Genomic DNA, 20,622 nt, shown 5'->3' with positions numbered 1-20,622 from the left:
TATTTAAATTTTAAAAATATCCGTGCTTTAAAAATTTGCTTTTGTCAAAAATTTGTTCCCGTTTTCAAATTTTGTTCACAAATTAAAAAATGTTCAAGTTTATGGAAAAAGTGCAGGAAGTTCAAAATGAGTTCACGATTTTTAGAAATTTTCAAAAATTGTTCGTAAGTTTAAAGAATATTTCGTGATGGTTTCTAGAAGCTTATTGAGAAATATAATATGGATGGGAATGTGAGAGGGCATATTCTGAGGAACCAGACAACCCCAAGACAAGGACAAAGGCTCCGGCTTTGGACCAACCGACGGCCCTCGACCGACAGAACCACCCGCTGACGCTCCACTGGAAGATCTGCGCCAACCCGCCGGCGGCTGAGGATCGAGGGAGAAAGGGGAGCGGACGAATCCGGACCGGCACAACGCCTGCCGGCGACAGGTGACGCGACCGCATCAGGCCACCCATCCCTCCAACCAAGCTCCCTGCCGAACACGAGGAAAGGGGGAAGGGGAGGAGCGGACGCATCCGGACCGGCAAAAGAGGCGGCAACAGGTGGCGCGACCGCATCGAGGCCACCCATCCCTCCTACCAAACTTCCCCGCGAGCACCCTCGTGTCGCCCCAGCATGGTAGCTGGCACAACTCTCCGCAAGGCCATCTGCAAACGAGCGCCCGCCGACGAGGGGAACCGAATCGACCCACCGCCGCAGCCGAGGTAGGCCACCAGGGAGGCCCTCCCGCGCCGAGCGCCGCCGCCCAGCCGCAAGGGCCCGACAAGACGAGGGCCGCCCACCTCCACCTCCACCGCTGCCGCGCCGCCCCCTCACCATAGCACCACGGCGAGGGGGTGGAGGGAAGGATAGACAGGGGGAAGGGGGCACGGCCTGCGGCTAGGGTTCCCCTGTCGCTCGCGGGAGCAACAAAGGGAGGACGGAAAAAATGATATCTCTCCCAACTCAAATCCATACAAGCCATGCAGAATAAAAACCTACGTACAACGTACATGTCCAGCTACTCATAGTCGAAGAATATGCTAATGATCTACTGAATTATGGTTGCACCGATCTTAATCGTGGTAGATCAGGTCCCAGTCTAGTACGGTTTCTTTTTTTTCTCTTGCTGGTGAGTGAGAGCGAGAGAGAGAGAGCGGGGATTGCACTTGATTATGGAGATGCTACGGGACGAGTAGGAAAGCAAATCACTGATGAGTGGATGCGAAAAGTGTTAAAGCGGTGGGGGGTGGGGGTGGTAGAACAGTGTAAAACATGTACAGTAGAAAGATGCTCGTTGCCTCCTTGCCAACAACTCGCCGCCGACCCGACTACTGTTACTCCCACCCCGTGATGCTCGATCGTGCTACTTTTACTGTTGCTCCACGCAAGGGCATGCGAAAACCAAGAGGAAAAAGGACAAAGATGCTTTTGCCTCGTGTGCGGAGTGATGATGCACTCATCCGCGTGCCCGCCTCAAACGGAGGGACGAAGCTGTGTGCTGCATGCATGCACTCGAGAAGAACAGAGTGGCCCCATCATCCCGCACACATTATTATATATAATTAATAAGTTAAATAAAAGATTCCTCGCACTACAGCGGCTCTCCTCTCCTCTCCTGGCGTAAGTTTCTCCAATGCAAAAGTAGATCGGGGAGTGCAGCCGGATTGAGCCACATACGTTGCCTCCTCCGCCACTGCACAGCACTGACACACACACACACACAGTGAGAGATAGAGAGCAGGCCGGGAAGGAGGGAAACGGAGCTCGGCCTGTTCTTCGCCGGGAAGGGCCGGCGCCGTCGCCGTCTCTGACACACACAATCACAGAGAGAGAGAGAGAGAGGGAGAGAGAGAGAGAGAGAGAGAGAGAGAGAGAGAGAGAGAGGCCTGTTCTTCGGCGGGGGGCTTCCATGAGCGCCATGGAAGGAGCTCCAGTGACTGCTGCGACGGGGGCCCTGGGGCCCGTCGTAGCGAAGCTGGGTGCGTTGCTGGGCAGGCAGTACAAGCTTGGTCGCCGGACTCGCAAGGACCTCAGGTTCATCAAATCCAAGCTCAAGTCTGTGCACTCTATCCTTTGGGCCATATGGGGGAAGGAGATTCTTGATGCAGAATCCAAGGACCTGAAGAAGGAAGCGCTGGATCTCGCCGACGATGTGCACGACGCCATCGACGACTTCATCCTCACTTTGGAGGGCAGCCGCAGAAGCAAGCGCTTGATGGTGCAGACCAAGATCAAAGCAAGCCCCTTCCAAGATTTCAGGGCAAGAGTGGATGAAGTGTCGGTCCGGTGCCGCAACAAGTGGAAGTGGGACAAGAACAAGTCTGCTCAACCCTTCTCCAGCTTATTTGCAAGGAAGAAAAACACCAAACCCAGAAAACCGCCTCCTCCTCGAGCTCCATTTGTCCACAAGGATGCGTCGGAGCTGGTCGGTATGGAAATATGGAGGGATGACCTCATCACATACCTGGTATTGCTTCTTTACCAGGAGATGTGTATGAGGAGATTGGAAATAAGTTCCAGTCCCGGGCTTTTGTGTCTGTCACTCCAACTTCCAACATGAAGGATGTTCTCACAACTATTCTCCAACAACTAGGAGTTGAACCACCTGCCGGCACGGAAGCAAGAACAGAGGAAGATTTCATCCACGCCATAACGAACTTCCTAGAGGACAAGAGGTGCGCAAGTTAATAAAAAGAGCATCAGTTTAATTAATGTCTTTTGAAATGTGCACTGCATGCAGTTAGAGTCAGGATTTCAAATTTGGATTGTCTACTAATTAAATTTGGTCAAGTTGTCTACTAACTAAATTTGGTCAAGTTGTCTACTAACTATCTTAATTGCACGTGCAACCAACTTGCCTAGGTACCTAGTAATAATTGATGACATATGGCATCGTGGAGAATGGGACATCATCAGGAGGTCTTTTCCACAAAATAATCTTGGCAGTAGAATCGTCATCACAACTCGTATTGCTTCTTTACCAGGAGATGATTTGGATAATAGCAAGCTCAACATCAGAATGAATCCTATATGGAGTTCTGAAAAGGAAAGATGGCTCTACGGATTTTATATGGTAGATTTACTCGCTGCTAGGATGAAGCCTGACATGATGGTTGGACAAGGTTTTGACAGTGACCATCCTATTGTGCGCATGTGTGGTGGTGTGCCGTTAGCACTACTTTGCATGTATTCAGCAATGGCAATGGTCCTCCGAGAGCAACAAGAACAACTAGGGGTACATGTAAAGGCACGTGATGTGCAAGATATCATTGAGAAGCAAGTTAAGCAAAGTGGAATTCAGAACACTCCAGGGTTTGAACCGTTGGTAGAGAGCCTGAAGCTCGGCTATGACGATCTTCCTCACCATATGTTGAAGACCTGCTTGTTGTACTGCAGTATATACCCTGAGAATTACACTTTTGCCATGAATGATTTGGTCATGCGATGGGTAGCTGAAGGATTTACTTATAAAGTTGATGTAGCAAAATATTATCTTGAAGAGCTTGGCAACAGGGGGTTGATGCTGCGGGATGGTCATGGTGACTACCACATGAACCCGATGATGCGAAATTTCCTTAGATGGAAATCGCGTGAAGATAATTTCATTACTTGCAGTTCCGACATCACATTGTTATATGCATGTCACATCCATTGGCTATGTATCGACGATTATCTAATTGATGACGGTGCGGTGGAGGTGGTGGATACCTTGTTGGAACTGGATTGGTCGATTCGATCTCTTGTTGTTTTTGAAGGTGCTAAGAGATGTGTCCCTTTTGAGAAGTTGGAACGTGTGCGTGTGTTGGATCTTCAATATCATCATAATCATCTTGAATTAGAAAGGTCTCGTCGGAGATATTCGGAGGATTTTGTATTCGAGGCCCTTGGGAATCAGCATGTGAAGGATATATGTGGTGGACTGCTCCGTGTGAGGCACCTATTTGGCCTAGAAGGGACGGGAATCAGTGAGATACCACCGGAAATAGCGAGGCTGCAGCATCTTGAGACTTTGCAGGTAAGATTCACATGGATCACAGAGCTACCCTGTGAGATTGGTGACCTACAAGAATTGAAGAGTCTGGTCGTGAGTCGCAACAATAAGCTGGCAAAGCTGCCCAAGGAGATAGGGGATCTCCAACATTTAGAGACTCTGGACCTGTGCTTTAGCAGCAGGATCAAGGAGCTACCACGTGAGATCATGAACCTCCAGAATTTGGAGAATCTGAACCTTTATGACACCATGCTCAAAGAGCTGCCTCGGGAGATTGGAAAGTTGCAGCATCTGAAAACACTGGAGGTGGGCATGACAAGCATCAGAAGGCTAGGCAGTGAAATCGGGGACCTGCAGCAGTTAGAGACCTTGGACCTGAGTTACAACAGAAGGCTCACACAGCTGCCTCGTGAGATGTGGAAACTTCAGAATTTGAAGCGGCTGCTGTTGGATGGTACACACGTGGCGAAGATACCAAGGGAAATGGGAGGGCTCAAGAAGCTGGAGATTTTGGAATTAGACGCGACCATCGGTGCACTACCCTGGGAAGCTAGCCAGCTCTCGAAATCGGAGGGAGTGCCCGAGTGCGTCCGGCAAGCCTGGAAGAATAGTGATCTTGTGTCTGAGTTAGCCGGGGAGATCCTTTCCATTCAACCGGTTGGTATGTACAATTGTAATGGGGGGCTAGTTGTTGGGACAAAACACATGCAGATTCCACGATGGATCAAGGATCACTTCAACGACATTGGGTCCTTGGATATCAGGACCTGCAAACTAGAGGAGCAGGATCTCAAGATTCTGCGGGAGATGCCTAGCCTACGTAACCTCAAGCTAAGGCTGGAGGTCGTCCCAAGAGAGCCCATAGCCATCAGCGGTGAAGGGTTGTCAAGACTCTGGGAACTTGTTGTTGACTGCCGCATGCCACGGGTTGTCACCTTCCAGGAAGGAGCAACGCCGTTGCTGCAAAGTCTCAGTTTTGAGTTCCAGTTCTTCGGTGGGCCACCTCCACCTGCAAATAAAGGAGACCCTCAGCTGGGTATCAAGCACCTCGGGAGCCTCGAGTGTGTCAAGTTTAGCTGCAACGAGAAATGGTATGGAGGAGCAGCAGAGACCAGCCCGTGCATGAGCGCCATGATTGATGTGGTGAGGAAAGAAGCGCAGGAGCATCCCAACAAGATCCGCTTTCATGTCACTGGCCGCGAGAATGAGGAATTTCCAGCAATCGAGGAGAGCGCACAAGCTTCCAGCAGCGGGACAAGCGAGATCGATGGCACTCCAAATAGTAGGACGGGCGAGATCCAGGAGGAGGAGGAAGAGACTTTTCCAGCGAACGAGAGCGGAAAGGTTTCCGGCAGTGGGACGACCGGCGAGATCCAGGAGCGGAAAGGTTTCTTTTCTTTTCTTGACGAGTATTTATTGCTGAGGTAATACATACTCTTGTTGGCTCTTTCCTTGTTTTATTTATTACCGCCACCACTTTAGTAGCTAACTAACAGTCGTCCTAATTTGCAGGTTGGTTGATTGGTTGGTTATTTCATCATCGTAATTAATGACTGCCTCAATCTGTCTGCAACTATATATCTATGGCTCTTCTTCTTCAGCCTTTCTCCATCTGATGCTAGCTAGCTGTTGCTTAATCTTCATTGCCATATATGCAACAAAAGCTTCCAAGTTGATTTGGCGTAAAGGCACCTGTATCTTATCTGTATGGCACTTCAAAGGAGCGTCTGCCTTGCACCGTGGAACACTTTGAATTAGGGCTCGGTATTGTCATCTAATTTAATTGTAATCCCTTTGAAGGGAGCCAACAATTTGCTCCTCTTATCTAGTAGACTAGGTTTTATCATGCACTTAATTGTTACCAAAACTACGGTTTTTGTTGTTTGTTTGTAATCGAAAGCAGAGATTATTTATAGCTGGCTAACGCTCGAGCAGAGATTATATTATATAATATTTCACAGGTACGCAGTAATATAAGATCGTTTAGATCACTAAGTAGCTGGGGGTGTATGTACTGATAAGCGTAAGCAGTTGGAATTAATTAGAAACGAGTATATCCGTCTACATATTATACATCTCTCTTTCTTTTTTCCGTTCTGTTACTACTTTAAGTTAACAACTCCACAGACTAACATCGACCATTCTAGGCAGGTCCAACAGAAATGTTGGTGAATCTTACACTTTTTAAACTAGATGCAACCATATCATACACGGCTAAAAGCAATTCACATCACAGTTATTATTGCCAGAAGAAGGAAACAACATTTCATCATGGTGAGCAGCATGAACTTCAGATATGAAACATTTCATTTTGAGAAATGAGAATAGTAGACCTGTGTACCATGATCATCATGGAACAGAAGATGTAGATAGCTCCGGCGATTCAAATGATTTTGCTACTGAAAACGGGCAGAGCACTAACATGGCAATGTTTACAGAGGGGATGGAAGGAGTGGCAGGATTAGAGGGTCAGCAGATGAAACATGGCACACAGGGGTAATTTACGCAGTCCACTGTCTTAAATTTTTCTAATCCTCTCTTGGTCACATAGCCAGTAGAACCGAGGGAAAGTTTGGAGGTGATATTTCTTCGAGGTAAATAAGTCTATTCAGGTGATTACTGATATAGAAGCTGGTACTTATAGTGTTTTTATTAGCCTTTGACTGCGGAATCAAAGCCAGCAATTTTCTACTCTAAGGATTATGGGAGCTTCTAACATATCATGTTGAGTGTGGGGTTGATTTATAAAATGGAAATGTGCTTGCATGTAGCTCTTCTTTCGAAACTGAATACTTGCATGTCGCAACCTCTGCTTTTGCTCTGTTTTCGTAACTCTTCTTTGCCTGTAGTTAACCTCCTCTACTCCTCTGCTTTGCTCTGTTTTCTCAACTCTGAATATTTCCCGTTGGTTCCTCTGTTGTAGCTTGAGGTTTCATGCATCTGGTTGACTCGACTTGGGGCCTGACAATCTTCCTCCTTCTGAACACGGAACCGACGGAGATGCTGCCTGCCTCCTCACGTTAATGGAGGCTGCTAGATATCCTCTGTTTGTTTTTGTTAGCAGGGAGAATACACACTAGACTGTGTGATATTTAGATACAGCGCCGAATCGACGTCATCGATCAGGAACCATAGCTAGGTACAAACCCAAAAATTACAGATCAAGCAGCGACGACTCAACTCGAGCCTTGCGAACGGATGCCGCCAATGCCTGCAACCCAGTTTCTAATGATGAATTGGATCCTCAGGTGGTGCTTGGTGTGCCAGACAGACCGCTATGGTATATGAGTTAATGATGGTATATGGACCCTGTCTCCGAAAGATGACGAAGTTCTCCAACAAGGTTTCTCCTCCCGGTACTTTTGCTTCTAGGACATGAGCTTGTTTCCATGCGTTCTAATTCACGGAGACCGAGCTCCGCGATCCAGTCGTTGAACAACTGCATCCGGGGAAGGTTGATCCGGTCATTATTCTTCTCATCCGGGGAGCGGATGAGGTTAAAGTCTCCGCCCACAACTACTGGGAGGAGGGAGTTGGAGATCTTCTGATGCAACTCAACAACCATACACGATCACGATCTCTCATTTGAAGTTAAGTGCACGCTCAAAGATCTCCATACTAACGAAGAATTCTCCCCGGTCCATGCCACCCACCTCGAAGGTGGCATCCTTTACCCCTAAAAGGATGCCACCTGAGTGTCCCGTGATCCCACCAGAAGGGAGCCAATGCCAGGCGAAGAGGTGGGAATTAAGACAGTCGAGCTCGTGGGTATCCAAAAAATTTGCATACTCTCTGCCGTAACAAAGCTCACCAAGTATTGTATGTTGTCATATATTTGGTCCCGGTCGACATTGACGTGTCTGAATTTCATAGAATTAATTTTACGGTGATCCTTTATTCAGTTACAGTTACAGGATCATCTATTTGTAAGTTGCTGGCACTGTTATATGTTCCTACATTTTGCAGAGTGTTTTCTGTGTAGAGTTTATTTGTTCTTTTGGTTTCCGAATGAACCAAGCAACCATCTATCGAGAATGGATGATGTATACGTAGAAGCTAGTGTATTATGCACGCAGAGATCGGAGCCTCTTATACATTCCTATGTCTGAACTAAGAATTGGTACAGCAAGTGAATGTCTTGTTCAGAAAAAAAAAATGGAGACTGCTCTGCTCCAGCGACTTCATCTTCCTCCTGCTGAACAGAAGAGAAGAGAGGACGGAGGGAGACGCTGATGGCGGATGCTGTTCTTTTTGCTTGAGCACTAGAGTGAGTTGCGATCGAGAAACTAAGACCACGCCCCCACCTGAACCTCGATAGCATCAGGATTCAACACTTACAGATCAAGCTGCAATGCGTCTCTCCACTGGAGGTCTGGAGCCCAGGAATGGGACGCTGGCAGAAACACCCCCACACGTGTGCTCGCTCGAGTCACCGCACGGATTTGGTCCAGAGGCGATTTGGCAAGTTTTTTCTTCTTTCTGGTGGCTCTGTTTTCTCAACTCTGCTCAGTCCTGTACTAATTAGCTTCCTCTGCTTTTGCTCTGTTTTCTCAACTCTGAATACTTTTTCTGTATCTTTGAGGTTTCAGAGATGTTGCCTGCCTCCTCGTGTTAATGCCGGCTGCTATCTGTATCTTTGACATATTCTACCTGCATATATGAAACCTGAAAATCAAACTCACTAGCATGTGGGGCCCCAATAGGCTAACCAAGATGCTTAATTATACGAAACGTTGGAATTTTCACGAAATCGTACAGTGGAGAACTTTCATGGAACAGGGAAGGTTTTCATAACATATTACAACAATTAGATTACACATGTACAAAATCCCTAAGATTTGAAATTAAGGCACTCCTCTACGCTTGGCCCCGGGCTGAGGAGTATCTTGAGCATAACTTGAAACAATGTGATCAAATGTAGTATAAGGTGGAATTCTTGATTCAAATCTCATTACTGTGGCCTGCATCTTTGGCTTAAGATCCACTGATAGCTCTGTAAAGGTCACCTGTGGCTTAAATCAAACCATACGTTTCTTGGGTCACCTGCAAACTCAGCCCGGTACTTTCTCTCGAATTTTCTCCACTGCGACCGTCAGCGGGTGCTCTCAACTTCCGGTCTTTCTTACGGTCCTCTCTGTGCCATCGCATCAACTTGGCATGCTCTTCGTTTCTGAACAGACGTTTCAACCATGGTATTATAGGAGCATACCACATCACCTTCGCAGGAACCCTCTTTCCTCACCCACGTTTCTGAACATCACTAGGGTCATCTCGTCTGATCTTATACCGCAATGCACTGCATACCGGGCATGCATTCAAATCCTCGTACGCATCGGTAGAGGATGCAGTCATTAGGGCATGCATGTATCTTCTGCCCCTCCAATCCTAGAGGGCATACGACCTTCTTTGCTGCGTACTGTCGGGCAATTCGTTATCCTTTGGAAGCTTCTTCTTCAATATTTTCAATAGTTTCTCAAATCCTTTGTCAGGCACAGCATTCTCTGCCTTCCACTGCAGCAATTCCAGTACGGTATCGAGCTTTGTGTTGCCATCTTCGCAATTGGGGTACAACCCTTTTTTGTGATCCTCTAACATGCGATCGAACTTTAGCTACTCCTTTTGACTTTCGCACTGTCTCCTTACATCAACAATGATCGGGCGGAGATCATCATCGGGCACAATATCATCTGGTTCCTCTTGATCTTCAGCAGCTTCCCCCGTTGCAGCATCACCGTATTCCGGGGGCACATAGTTGTCGTCGTCCTCTTCTTCTTCGATGTCTTCCACTCATAACCCCTATTTCTCCGTGCCTGATCCAAACATTATAGTGTGGCATGAAACCCTTATAAAGCAGGTGGCTGTGAAGGGCCTGCCTTTCCATTACAATGGAAGAAGGAGAAAAATCCCGATGGCATCTATGCATGTATTAAAATGGAATGTTGCTTCCTTCCTCCGGAAACAATGTCTGTGACTTACTTTTACCCGTGTATGATATGGTTGAATGTAGTTTAATAAAAAGTGTAAGATTCTTAATATTTCTGTTGGACTTACAATGATGTTAGTCTCTGGAGCTTTTTCTTAACTTGGAACATGGATATACTCGTAATCTAACTAAGTCCACCCGCTTACACTTATCAGTAATACATCTTCACATCGATTTACACAGTACCTACCAAATATCATATAATCTCTTCTTGACGGTTAATCAGCTATAAATAATTTTTTATTTCGATTACAAAAAAAAAACTGTCACGTTTATTTAGTATTAGTGCATGTACGTAGCAACAACAAGAGAATAGTTTTGGTAACAAGTAAGTGCATAATAAAACCTGCTCTACTGCTCCTAGATAGGAGTAGCAAAGTGTTGGTTCCCTTGGATTACTATTAAATTACATGATAATACAATTCAAAGTGTTCCACACGGTGCTTACTGAAATGAAAAAAGAAAGTAGTAGCACCGACCCAGCCGTACAGATTACTATTAAATTATATGACAATACAATTCAAATGGAGGAGGTTTGTTCCCATATGTGTGGCCAAATCTTATTCCCACCTTTTACCGGAAGGAAGCAAGCCTGAAGAAGAACAGCCATAGTTGAAGATGGTTGCAGATTCAGGTAGTAACTAATAACGATGATGAAACATCTCTCGGTGTGTTAGTGGTATGTTTGTTGGTAATAAAAGAAACAAAGAAAGAGCGAACAAGCTTGATTACCTCTCTCAATCGTGTGTTTTGACTCAGCAATACTCGTCAAGAAACCCAATCACGCTTCTTCCTGGATCTCCTCCTTGATCTCGCCCGTCCCACTGCTGGAAACCTCCTGTGCGCCCTCCTTCGCAGGAAAATCCTCACGCGCACGGTTAAAGACATCTAAGTAGATCCTGTTCGGATGCTCCTGGACTTCTTTCCTCACGACATCAATCATCGAGATCACACACGGGTTGCTCTCTGCTCCTCTTTGGTACCATACCTCGTTGCATCTAAATACGACCGCCCTGACGCGGCGGAGGTGTTTGATACCCAGAGGGTCTTTACTTGATGGGCCACCGAAGAACTGGACCCCGAAGTGGAGATATCCCAGCATCGGCATCGCTCCTTCCTGGAATGTGATAACACGTGGCGTGCAGCTGTAAACAATGAGATTCTCAAGCCCTGGGAACCCTTCACCACTGATGGCTATGGGTTTTCTTGGGACGACTTCCAACCTTAGCATGAGTTGATACAGTCTAGGCATCTCCCGCAGAATCTTGAGATCCTGCTCCTCTAGTTTGCATATCCTGATATCCAAGTAGGCAAGGTTGTTGAAGTGATCCTTCAGCCACTGTGGAATATGCATGTGTTTTCTGCCAATGATTAGGTTTGCCCCCCTATCATTGAACGGAAGAACCATTTTAAAGGACAAGATCTCCCCGGCTAACTCAGACACAAGATCACTGTTCTTACAGGCTTGGCGGATGCACTCGGGCACACCCTCCAATTTCGAAAGCTGACTAGCTTCCCAGGGTAGTGCACAGTAGGACGAATAAAATTCCAAAATCTCTAGGTTCTTCAGGCCCCCGATTTCCCTTGGTATCTTCACAACCCCTGTAGCACGCAAGAGCAGCCGCTTCAAATTCTGCATTTTCCCGATCTCAGGAGGCAGCTGTGTGAGCCCCAAGTTCTAACTCAGGCCCAAGGTCTCTAAATGATGCAGGTCCCCGATTTCACTGGGTAGCCTTGTGATACTTGCAAAACCCACGTGCAGTGTTTTCAAATGGTGCAACTTTCCAGTCTCCCGAGGTAGCGCTTTGAGCTCGGTGTGATTCAGGTTCAGATTCTCCAAATTCTGGAGGTTCCCGATCTCACGTGGCAGCTCTGTGAGCATGATGTTGTAACTCAATTTCAGAGCCTCTAGATGTTGGAGATCTCCAATCTCCCTGGGCAGCTCTGCCAGCTTTTGGTTGTGACTCACGACCAGAGTCTTCAAGTGCTGTAGGTCCCCAATCTCACTGGGTAACTCGGTGATCCATGTGAATCTTACCTGCAAAGTCTCCAAATGCTGCAGCCCTGCTATTTCTGGTGGTATCTCACTAATACCCGCCCCCTCTAGGCCGAATAGGTGCCTCACACGCAGCAGTCCACATATATCCTTCACATGATGATTCCCAATAGCCTTTCTGACTTTAAAATCCCGAAAATAACCACCATAATTTTCGAATTCAAGATGCTGCTGATGATATTGAAGATCCAACACCCGCACATGTTCCAACTTCTCAAAAGGGGCATATCTCTTAGCACCTTCAAAAACAACAAGAGATCGAACCTGAGACCAATCCAATCCAAACAAGGGATCCACCCCCTCCACTGCATCTGCACCATCATCAACTAGATAATTGTCAATGCATAGCCGATGGATTGGAAAGGCACTTGAGGATTTGATGTCGGAACTGCAAGTAATGAAATTATCTTCACGTGATTTCCATCGAAGGAAATTTCGCATAATCGGATTCATTCGGTAGGCCCCATAACCGGCCCATAGCATCAACCCCCTGTTGTGAAGCTCTTTGAGATAGTCTTCTGCTGCGTCTCTTTTATATGTAAATCCTTCAGCGACCCATCGCATGACCAAATCATTCATGTGAAAACGGTAATTCTCAGGGTATATACTGCAGTGCAGCAAGCAGGTCTTCAACATATGGTGAGGAAGCTTGTCGTAGCCAATCTGCAGGCTCTCTACCAACGGTTCAAACCCTGGAGTGTTCTGATTTCCACTTCGCTTAACTTGCTTCTCAATCATATCTTGCACACCACTTGCATTTACATGTACCCCTAGTTGTTCTTGTTGCTCTCGGATCAGTGCCATTGCTGAAAACAGGCAAAGTAGTGCTAACGGCACACCACCACACATGCGCGCAATGGGATGGTTACTGTCAAAACCTTCTCCAACCATGTCAGGCTTCATCCTGGCGGTGACATCTTCATCATGAGGTCCGTAGAGCCATCTTGTTCCGGAATGCCATCTAGGATTCATTCTGATATTGAGCTTGCTATTATCCAAATCATCTCCTGGGAGAGAATCAATACGAGTTATCATGACAATTCTACTGCCCAGATTGTTTTGTGGAAAAGACCTCCTGATGATCTCCCATTCTTCACCGTGCCATATGTCATCAATTATTACTAGGTACCTATGCAAGTTGATTACAGAAGAACAAGGTTGTTAGTAGAGTGCATGAGGCTGTAAATTCATTTTTGAATAGTACTAATTGACATTCTACACCGTGTATATATAGACGTGGCCAATGAATTGACTACATGAGAACAAGCACACATGAACTCACCCTCAGCAGTCACTTGTTACATGCCAGGGCCCCTTCTTTGTAGTTGTTATTAGTTGAGGCTTTACCAGGACTAACGTGCGCCATATGTAGCACTACTAGGGAAAAGGCTATAGGTAGATGGTTAGCAGTAGCGCGGGTCAGGACACCATGCTACTGTTAACTACTAGCAGCGTTGGATGGCAACCAGCTCTACAGGTAAATCTTAGTAGTAGCGCAGGCGTTGGGCACCAGCGTTGCTGCTAAGTGAGCCACAAGGCTACCCGGGTCTAGCCTTAGTAGCAGCGCGGGCTAGGTATCTGACACTACAACTAACTTGTTAGCTATACACTACCGGAATAACCTTATATGCCTACGGCCATATCTATGCCGACGGCTGCCGTAGGCATAGATGGAGCTATGCCGACGGCCTAGCGAATACCGTCGGCATAGAAAAGCCGTCGGCATAGCTTCATCTATGCCTACGGCAGCCGTAGGCATAGTAAGGCCGTCGGCATACATCGATCTATGCCTACGGCAGCCGTAGGCATAGTTAGGCCGTCGGCATAGAGGTGGCCCTGGTGGCTCGCGGACAGACGGCGGGCTGACGCCGTCAAATCTATGCCGACGGCCCTGACGGCGGCCGTCGGCATAAATATCATCTGGTTTTTTTACTAGGAGCTGCCACGTGGCAGAGTATGCCGACGGCAAAGCCGTAGGCATAGTTATCCATCTATGCCTACGGCAAGGCCGTAGGCATAGCCCCACCACGTGGCGCCTCCTGGTAGCCCCGAGAACTATGCCTACGGCATGGCCGTAGGCATAGATATCATCTGTTTTTTATTTTAAATTATTTTTATTTTTTAAAAGTTAAAATTTGAATAATTTAAATCTAACTTATCTAAACTTAAACATACACAAATTATACATCGACTTGGGGTAGAATTTTCCATATATTATGAATATCCAGTTTGTTTTTATTTTTGAGTATGTTAGAAATGTGACCTCGTGTACTTTTGCATATATGTCCTTATACTTTGTTAAAAGCATAAGTAATTGATACTTGGATCGATTTTGACAAATTTTATATGGTTTTTTATCAGAATCTTGAAAGGATTATGTTGCTATACTATGTTTCAAATTTGAACTAACTTAAATCATGTTTGCTTCAAATTTACAGAAAACACCATTTTGTTTTGATTTTTTTTGTATATTTTGAGAAAAAACCCTTCGGGGGGTAGCAATGCCATTAGAGCATCGCGCTGGGTCCTTATACATGTCTTAAGGTGTGGTGGCACGTATAAAGAGGCAATACGCGGCTCCGGTGTGAGGTCCTCCCCCCTCACGGACGGCAACGAAATCGAAGTAATCCCTCTGCGGTTTTGGCGTTGCATGAAATAGTTCTGAACACTCGGAGATTGACCAATTCGTGAAATTTTTAGACAGTGCAGGCACATGTGATATAATAGGTGTGGCAATTTCTTATATTTTTTAAAGATGCAAGAGTATGTGAAAAACCCCCCCACTACGGATTGTTCTTCGCGTGTCTACGAGTGTGGCCAGGGGCCTTCAGGGGCTAGCCATGCCACCAAATCTTGCGTTGGCTCCTCTTACATGTCTGGAAGTGTGCTGTCAGGTGCAAACACCCGTCATGCGGCTCCGGAGTGTGACCCCCTTCACGGAAGGCGCTGCCGCCAGCACTTGGACGGGGGAAACAGTCGCGCCGGGTCGACACGAGGGGGGTCCGATGGTGGGTTGGGCCCAGACCTTGTTCTGAAATGTTCCTATGGGCTGACCTATCACAATCAGGTGGAAAAGTCCGTTGGTCAAAGGCCGTCCGGTGTAAGTCAAAGGCCTAGATCTCCGGGTCAACGGGGCTAGGGTAAGGCCGGTCGGGGGCCTTCGGGGGTAGCAATGCCACCAAAACTTGCATTGTGTCTTAACATATATATATACAAGTGTGATGGAGGGTTGAAATAGCCAACAGAGCAACATGCAGCACACTTCCTTCACAAAACCGAACACGTTCTTTCTCGATAACCAGATACTACCTTGGAGATGGTGTAGTTTACAAGCGGCCTCCTGTCAGGCTTCTATGAAATATGCTCAAACTTTTACAAGGGCCATATGACTACACCGTGCCAGGACCCGAGGATTTCCGGCATCGCATGATTTCCCGTGGATTTTAACGGCTAGATCCGGCATGCTGCCGAGGTACATTCACCCTATGGTGGTGGGCCTGCCCCTCCTTTGGTTGCACTAGGCCTACACATACCGCAAAGACATCATATGTGATTTAACAAAACACTTCTGGACATCATTTCAGGTGGTCGCCGTGCAGATCTGCAATTTCCCGCGTTGAAACCCTACGGATGCAGTAAATGTCTCAAATATTGCAGGCGGGCCCGAAAAATGCCATGTACTGGCACGTGTCATGCAATGGCCCCCTTTGAGAGCACGAGAAGTTTCGAGGTCAACGGAGCAACGGGCAACGCACTTCCTTCACAAACCGGACACGTTTTCTCTCGATAGCCAGATACTACCTCGGAGATAGTGCAGTTTACATGCAACCTCCGGGCAAGCTTCTACGAAACGCGCTAAAACTTTCACCGCACCCTACAAGGGCCATATGATGACACCATGCCAGGTCCTGAGGATTTCTGGCATCGTATGATTTTTGGTCGATTTTAACGGCTGGATCCGGCATGCCGCCAAGGTACATTTGCCTCTCGGTGGTGGGGCATGCCCCCCTTGGGTTGCACTAGGCCTACACATACCGCAAAGACATCATATATGATTTGAAAAACCACTTCTGGACATCATTTCAGGTGGCCGCCGTGCAGATCTGCCATTCCCGCATTGAAACCCTACGGATGCATTAAATGTCTCAAATATTGCAGGCGGGCCCGAAAAATGCCATGTACTGACACGTGTCATGCAATTGCCCCCTTTGAGAGCACGAGAAGTTTTGAGGTCAGCGGAGCAACGGGCAACGCACTTCCTTCACAAACTGGACACGTTCTCTCTCGATAGCCAGATAGTACCTCGGAGATGGTGCAGTTTACAAGCGACTTTCGGTCAGGCTTCTACGAAACACGCTAAAACTTTCAGCACACCCTACAAGGGCCATATGACGACACCGTGCCAGGTCCCGAGGATTTCCGGCATCGTATGATTTTTGGTCGATTTTAACCGCTGGATCCGGCATGCCGTCGAGGTACATTCGCCCCCAGATGGTGGCGCCTACCCCTCCTTTGGTGCCGTCGTTCGATGCTGAGGGATGTCGCACGTGTCTTCGTCGACGGTGACGGGGAAAGTCAAAGAGATGTTCCGTGCGACTGTCCGTAGGTCCCCGTCCGGACTCATAGTCGTCATACCGGACGCACCATTCCCCGATCCATTCCCTCCCCACCTCACCTCACCATCTCCATCTCGCCACCCTCCTCTCCCGTCACGGATCGTCAACGGCCGGTCCAAGAGGGTAGAAAAAAATAGAAGAAAAACAAAAGGGAGAACACAATTGTATGAGCTTGGTTTCTATTGGTGGAAACGTTTGTGCCACGGATCGATGACGTGGCGCATATCCATCCATCTATCCATCTAGCTGTCCACCCCACAACCATCCATCCATCCATCTAGAGAAAAGGAGAAAAAAAGAAAAAGAAAAAAGTGCCCACCCAACCCCTACCTCGCTCTCTCCCCACAAACCTCTCTGTCTCTCGCGACCCCTCTCTCCCCCACGAACCCCTCTCCCTCGCCACCGCCACCACCCACGCCGGCCGGTTCCGGCGAGCTCCGGCGGCGCGCAGCACGCCCCCGAGCTCCCCTAGGTCCGCTCCACCTTCCCCTCCGTCCAGAATCGGCGCTCCCGTCCTTCACCGACCCCGTGGCTAGCTAGGGTTTTGACCGCCACCCCTAACATCGCCGGGATCAGCCAGATCCGGCGACGGCGAGGCCAGAGCTCGACGGATCCGTTACGGGCGTGGCGCAGGTACGTCCTTCCCCTCTTTCCTCGCCCGGATCCACCCTCCCCACCTCACCTTCTCCTTCCCTTCCCTTGCTGCAGGTCACCTTGGTGCGGTCTGGACGGCGGCGACGGCAGGAGGGCGCGTCCTTCCTACTCGAGGAGGCAGAGGACAAGGGGCGCACCTGGCTGGCGGCCCTGTCCTGCTCGAGGAGGCGGGGGCTGCCGAACTCAAGCACGGCCACGACGACCCACCTCGGCAGGTAGCACCTCCATCTCCTCCGCCTCCTTCCTCTGCTCACTGCTGCTGCTGCTAAGTAGAGGAATATGTGATGCACTGCACCACACGAAGCTGGCTATATCCTTCACCGGTAGCTAGTTTGATCTATCCTGACGGACAAGCTAACATACATAGCAGTAGTTGCTTTTTTTATCATTCCCCCACCGGCCAGAGCACAACGTACACACACACAGAGAGGAAATCTCTAGTTAGCTTTTTTTAAGTTTGTCCTCTAATTTGTTATTGGCCATAGGCTCGTGACAATCTCTTTTTTTCTTTGTTGATGCTTACGATCAATTCCATAATTTACCAGTGTATAAGTATATAGCCCCTAGCCATGTCTACTTCCAGTCCTACTCGGACACACATATTCACATGTATTCTGCACGTACGCGTGGAATCACGTTCAAGGGAACTTTAGCACTACTTTACAATGTACATGAAGAATCGGTTTACTCCAATTGACAAGTAAAGTACAGTGGCCTAGTTGGATCCTGTGACAAATCCTGTGACAAATTCACATCCTAGGCTTGATTCCTGGCCGAGCCAGCTTTTACTTCAATTGACTGCATGATTAAAGTATAGATATAGATAGTATATTTGTACTGGTATGATGAACAAGAGCTTCCAGTTAATTACATAATATTGGTGATGTAGTTTTACTTGCTGTGTATGCTTGCTTAGTTGTCCATCGGGCCGCTCTCTTGTATCGTTTGAGTGCGCCAATTAGTTCGGCCAGCCTCTATGATTTATTATGTAGCTTCTGGAGTGCTTCTATCTATATTTATGAAAAATTCGACCCAACAAAAAAAATGTTAATCAGTCCGCTCTCTCAAAGTTGAGTTTAGGCTGCTGCATATGAATGATTTTTTTTCTTAGTTTGGGTGCTAGGTACTGATAGAGTTGGTGTATCCATAGATAGCATACACTTGCGCATTTTTTTGAGTTCTTCTGTTGCGAATGAGAACAACCATCATGGACCTCCTCTGTTTTCAAGCAGCTTGCTTCTCCATGTATGATTTATGCAGCATATACATCTTGCTCCTCTTTTATCAGTAGCAATGGAAGTTGATGAAATTTAAGTGTCGTGTTGTTCTAGAGATGCAGGGAGGGAGGGACGTCCATGGATTGGACTGGAAGGATTGGATGCAAACAAATGCACATGAGGAGGAGAGATGCAAGCCAGGCCATGACCTAAAGGTCCCTGTCGTGAACCCTTTCCCCTTCCCGTGTATAATCATGCTCAACAAATACTTGATATGATTTTGGTTAATCTTCAATTCAGCCCAGCTAGCTGTTGTAGTACTTGCTTGTCTCCTTCCAAATGTTGCCCTAGTCCGTTGAGTTTCTTATTGCTCCAGGTAGTACTGTTATTTTTCTGCTCTGCGATTTGGTTTGCATGGTTCCAGGCTCCCAGTCTACCGCTTTTGTTGCCGTGATGTCGAGCTCTGTTTTCTTTATTATGACAAGTTGCAAAATTAGTAGTGGGAAGTAAACTTTTGTTAACTTGTTGGCTGAACGAACGGAACTAATGTTATATTTGATTTGTTGCTCAACTAGTGCTGCAATGATGGAACCGATGATTGTGCATGATGCATCCATCCATTCTATCGGAGAGGCTGTGTTTTTTTCTTCTTGTGCTAAGATTGCTAGCATCACATATCCTATGCTTTTGTTTCTCCAGTAGAGCCTTGTGAGATTGATGTGTCTGCCACCGTCCTCGAATGGTTGTTCAATAATAATGGTCCTAGCTAATTACTAGTATGCGCTACTGCTAAAACAACTTGCTCCTCGTTTGATTTCAAGGATGTTGTTGCTGCTAAAGTAGCAACAACAACGACAACAACCATGCTTTGGTTCCCCAAAATTCAAATTGCACTTGCATCTCTACATACACACACATATGAATATGCACCTTGGTTTGGTTCAGTTTGCACATTTACATTTGCTTTAACTTTGACTGAAACTATCTTGGTGACACTTGCATCAATGGTGTGTTCTGCCCTTGTAGATGTCCTTGGAGAAGATGGCCATTGGAGTGTAGGGGAGAAACAACCTTGTCCTGCTCGAGGAGGAGGAGGACCACCCGAGCTCGACGACGACACGGCAACAGGTAGCACTCGCCTCTCTCCCAAGGTGAAGGTCTGATCCGCCTGTTTAGATGGTCTGCTCTCGTCTTATGCATGTGAGGGGAGAAGAAAGCCATTGGACTGAATTATATTTGCATGTGAGGGGAGTGATCCTTTTGGTAGATGCAGAGTATAGATTCACAAAATTCACCACATGAGCGTACTACCTACATCCAAATTCTGGATACCACTTGCATCTTTTGTATGTACACATGAAAAAGCACGATGGTTTGCTTCAGTTTGTATGTGTCCAATTGTTTTTTACTTTTGACTGAAACTATCTATCTTGGTGGCACTTGCATCTCCTGTACATACATACATATGAATCAGCACCACACTTTTCTTCAGTTTGTATGTGTCAATTTTTTTTGGTTGAACTTTGACTGAAACCAACTGGATGGCACCTCAATCTGTACATACACATGAATCAGCACCACCCTTGGTTCAGTTTTGTATGTGTCCATTTGTTTTTACTTTGACTAAAGCCAACTTGATGACACTTGCATCTTCTGTATATACATATATACATATGAATCAGCACCACTCTTTTTCTCTTTGAAGCTTGCCTTGAACAACAACTGATGCTTGATAGATACAACCGAAACCGGAGCATCTCTGTACTATATGTATTAGTAGTATTGTTCGGTTCAAGCACCAACATGACAAGTTATCTTCAGCAAAAGCAATAATTTTCTGCCTTTTTAGTTTGATGCCCCTGTTCTAGGCGATTTTCTTTTGGTAAATTCAATGTATAGATTACATATTCATCCTCATATGTAGGATCTTCGGTTTGTTGTACTGACTGTATGCCACCTCCATCGTTGCAGCCTTGTCTCCCCCACCACCGCCCCTCGGCCTCCTATAATGTTGTTGTGGATTCTTAGAATGGAAATGTTATGTACATAAAAAATATACTATGGTCTGTGTTTGCAAATCCATGGCTGTTGAATCATGTCTGTATAAGCATTTGTAAA

General features: G+C 46.9%; 3 protein-coding genes and 1 long non-coding RNA gene across 5 annotated transcripts; 3 read left to right on the top strand and 1 right to left on the bottom strand.

Annotated features, from left to right (window-relative positions):
* The first annotated feature begins 1,905 nt into the window (after window positions 1–1,905).
* On the top strand, window positions 1,906–2,485 carry LOC141026619 (disease resistance protein PIK5-NP-like). The gene is made up of 2 exons (XM_073503455.1): window positions 1,906–2,306; window positions 2,473–2,485. The coding sequence occupies exons 1-2, from the start codon at window positions 1,906–1,908 to the stop codon at window positions 2,483–2,485; spliced, it is 414 nt and encodes a 137-aa protein (XP_073359556.1).
* LOC109787190 (disease resistance protein Pik-1-like) lies at window positions 2,276–5,891 on the top strand. Its single transcript, XM_073505624.1, has 3 exons — window positions 2,276–2,662; window positions 2,850–5,402; window positions 5,491–5,891. Exons 1-3 carry the CDS (start codon window positions 2,544–2,546, stop codon window positions 5,522–5,524), a joined length of 2,706 nt encoding a protein of 901 aa, XP_073361725.1. The 5' UTR covers window positions 2,276–2,543; the 3' UTR covers window positions 5,525–5,891.
* Window positions 5,892–10,742: 4,851 nt separating this feature from the next.
* On the bottom strand, window positions 10,743–11,600 carry LOC109787199 (disease resistance protein Pikm1-TS-like). Its single transcript, XM_073502911.1, has one exon. It carries the CDS (start codon window positions 11,598–11,600, stop codon window positions 10,743–10,745), a length of 858 nt encoding a protein of 285 aa, XP_073359012.1.
* Window positions 11,601–16,951: 5,351 nt separating this feature from the next.
* On the top strand, window positions 16,952–20,622 carry LOC109787205 (uncharacterized). 2 transcript variants are annotated; one of them, XR_006667016.2, is made up of 5 exons: window positions 16,952–17,266; window positions 17,342–17,502; window positions 18,619–18,719; window positions 19,531–19,632; window positions 20,476–20,622. It is a non-coding gene; the product is annotated as an uncharacterized lncRNA (long non-coding RNA). The 2 variants fall into 2 exon arrangements; XR_002238488.3 differs by having other exon boundaries at window positions 19,531–20,622.

This window comes from Aegilops tauschii, chromosome 7 (genome assembly GCF_002575655.3).
Source record: "Aegilops tauschii subsp. strangulata cultivar AL8/78 chromosome 7, Aet v6.0, whole genome shotgun sequence".
NCBI lineage: Eukaryota > Viridiplantae > Streptophyta > Magnoliopsida > Poales > Poaceae > Aegilops > Aegilops tauschii.
This window is presented reverse-complemented; position numbering and strand designations above follow the sequence as displayed.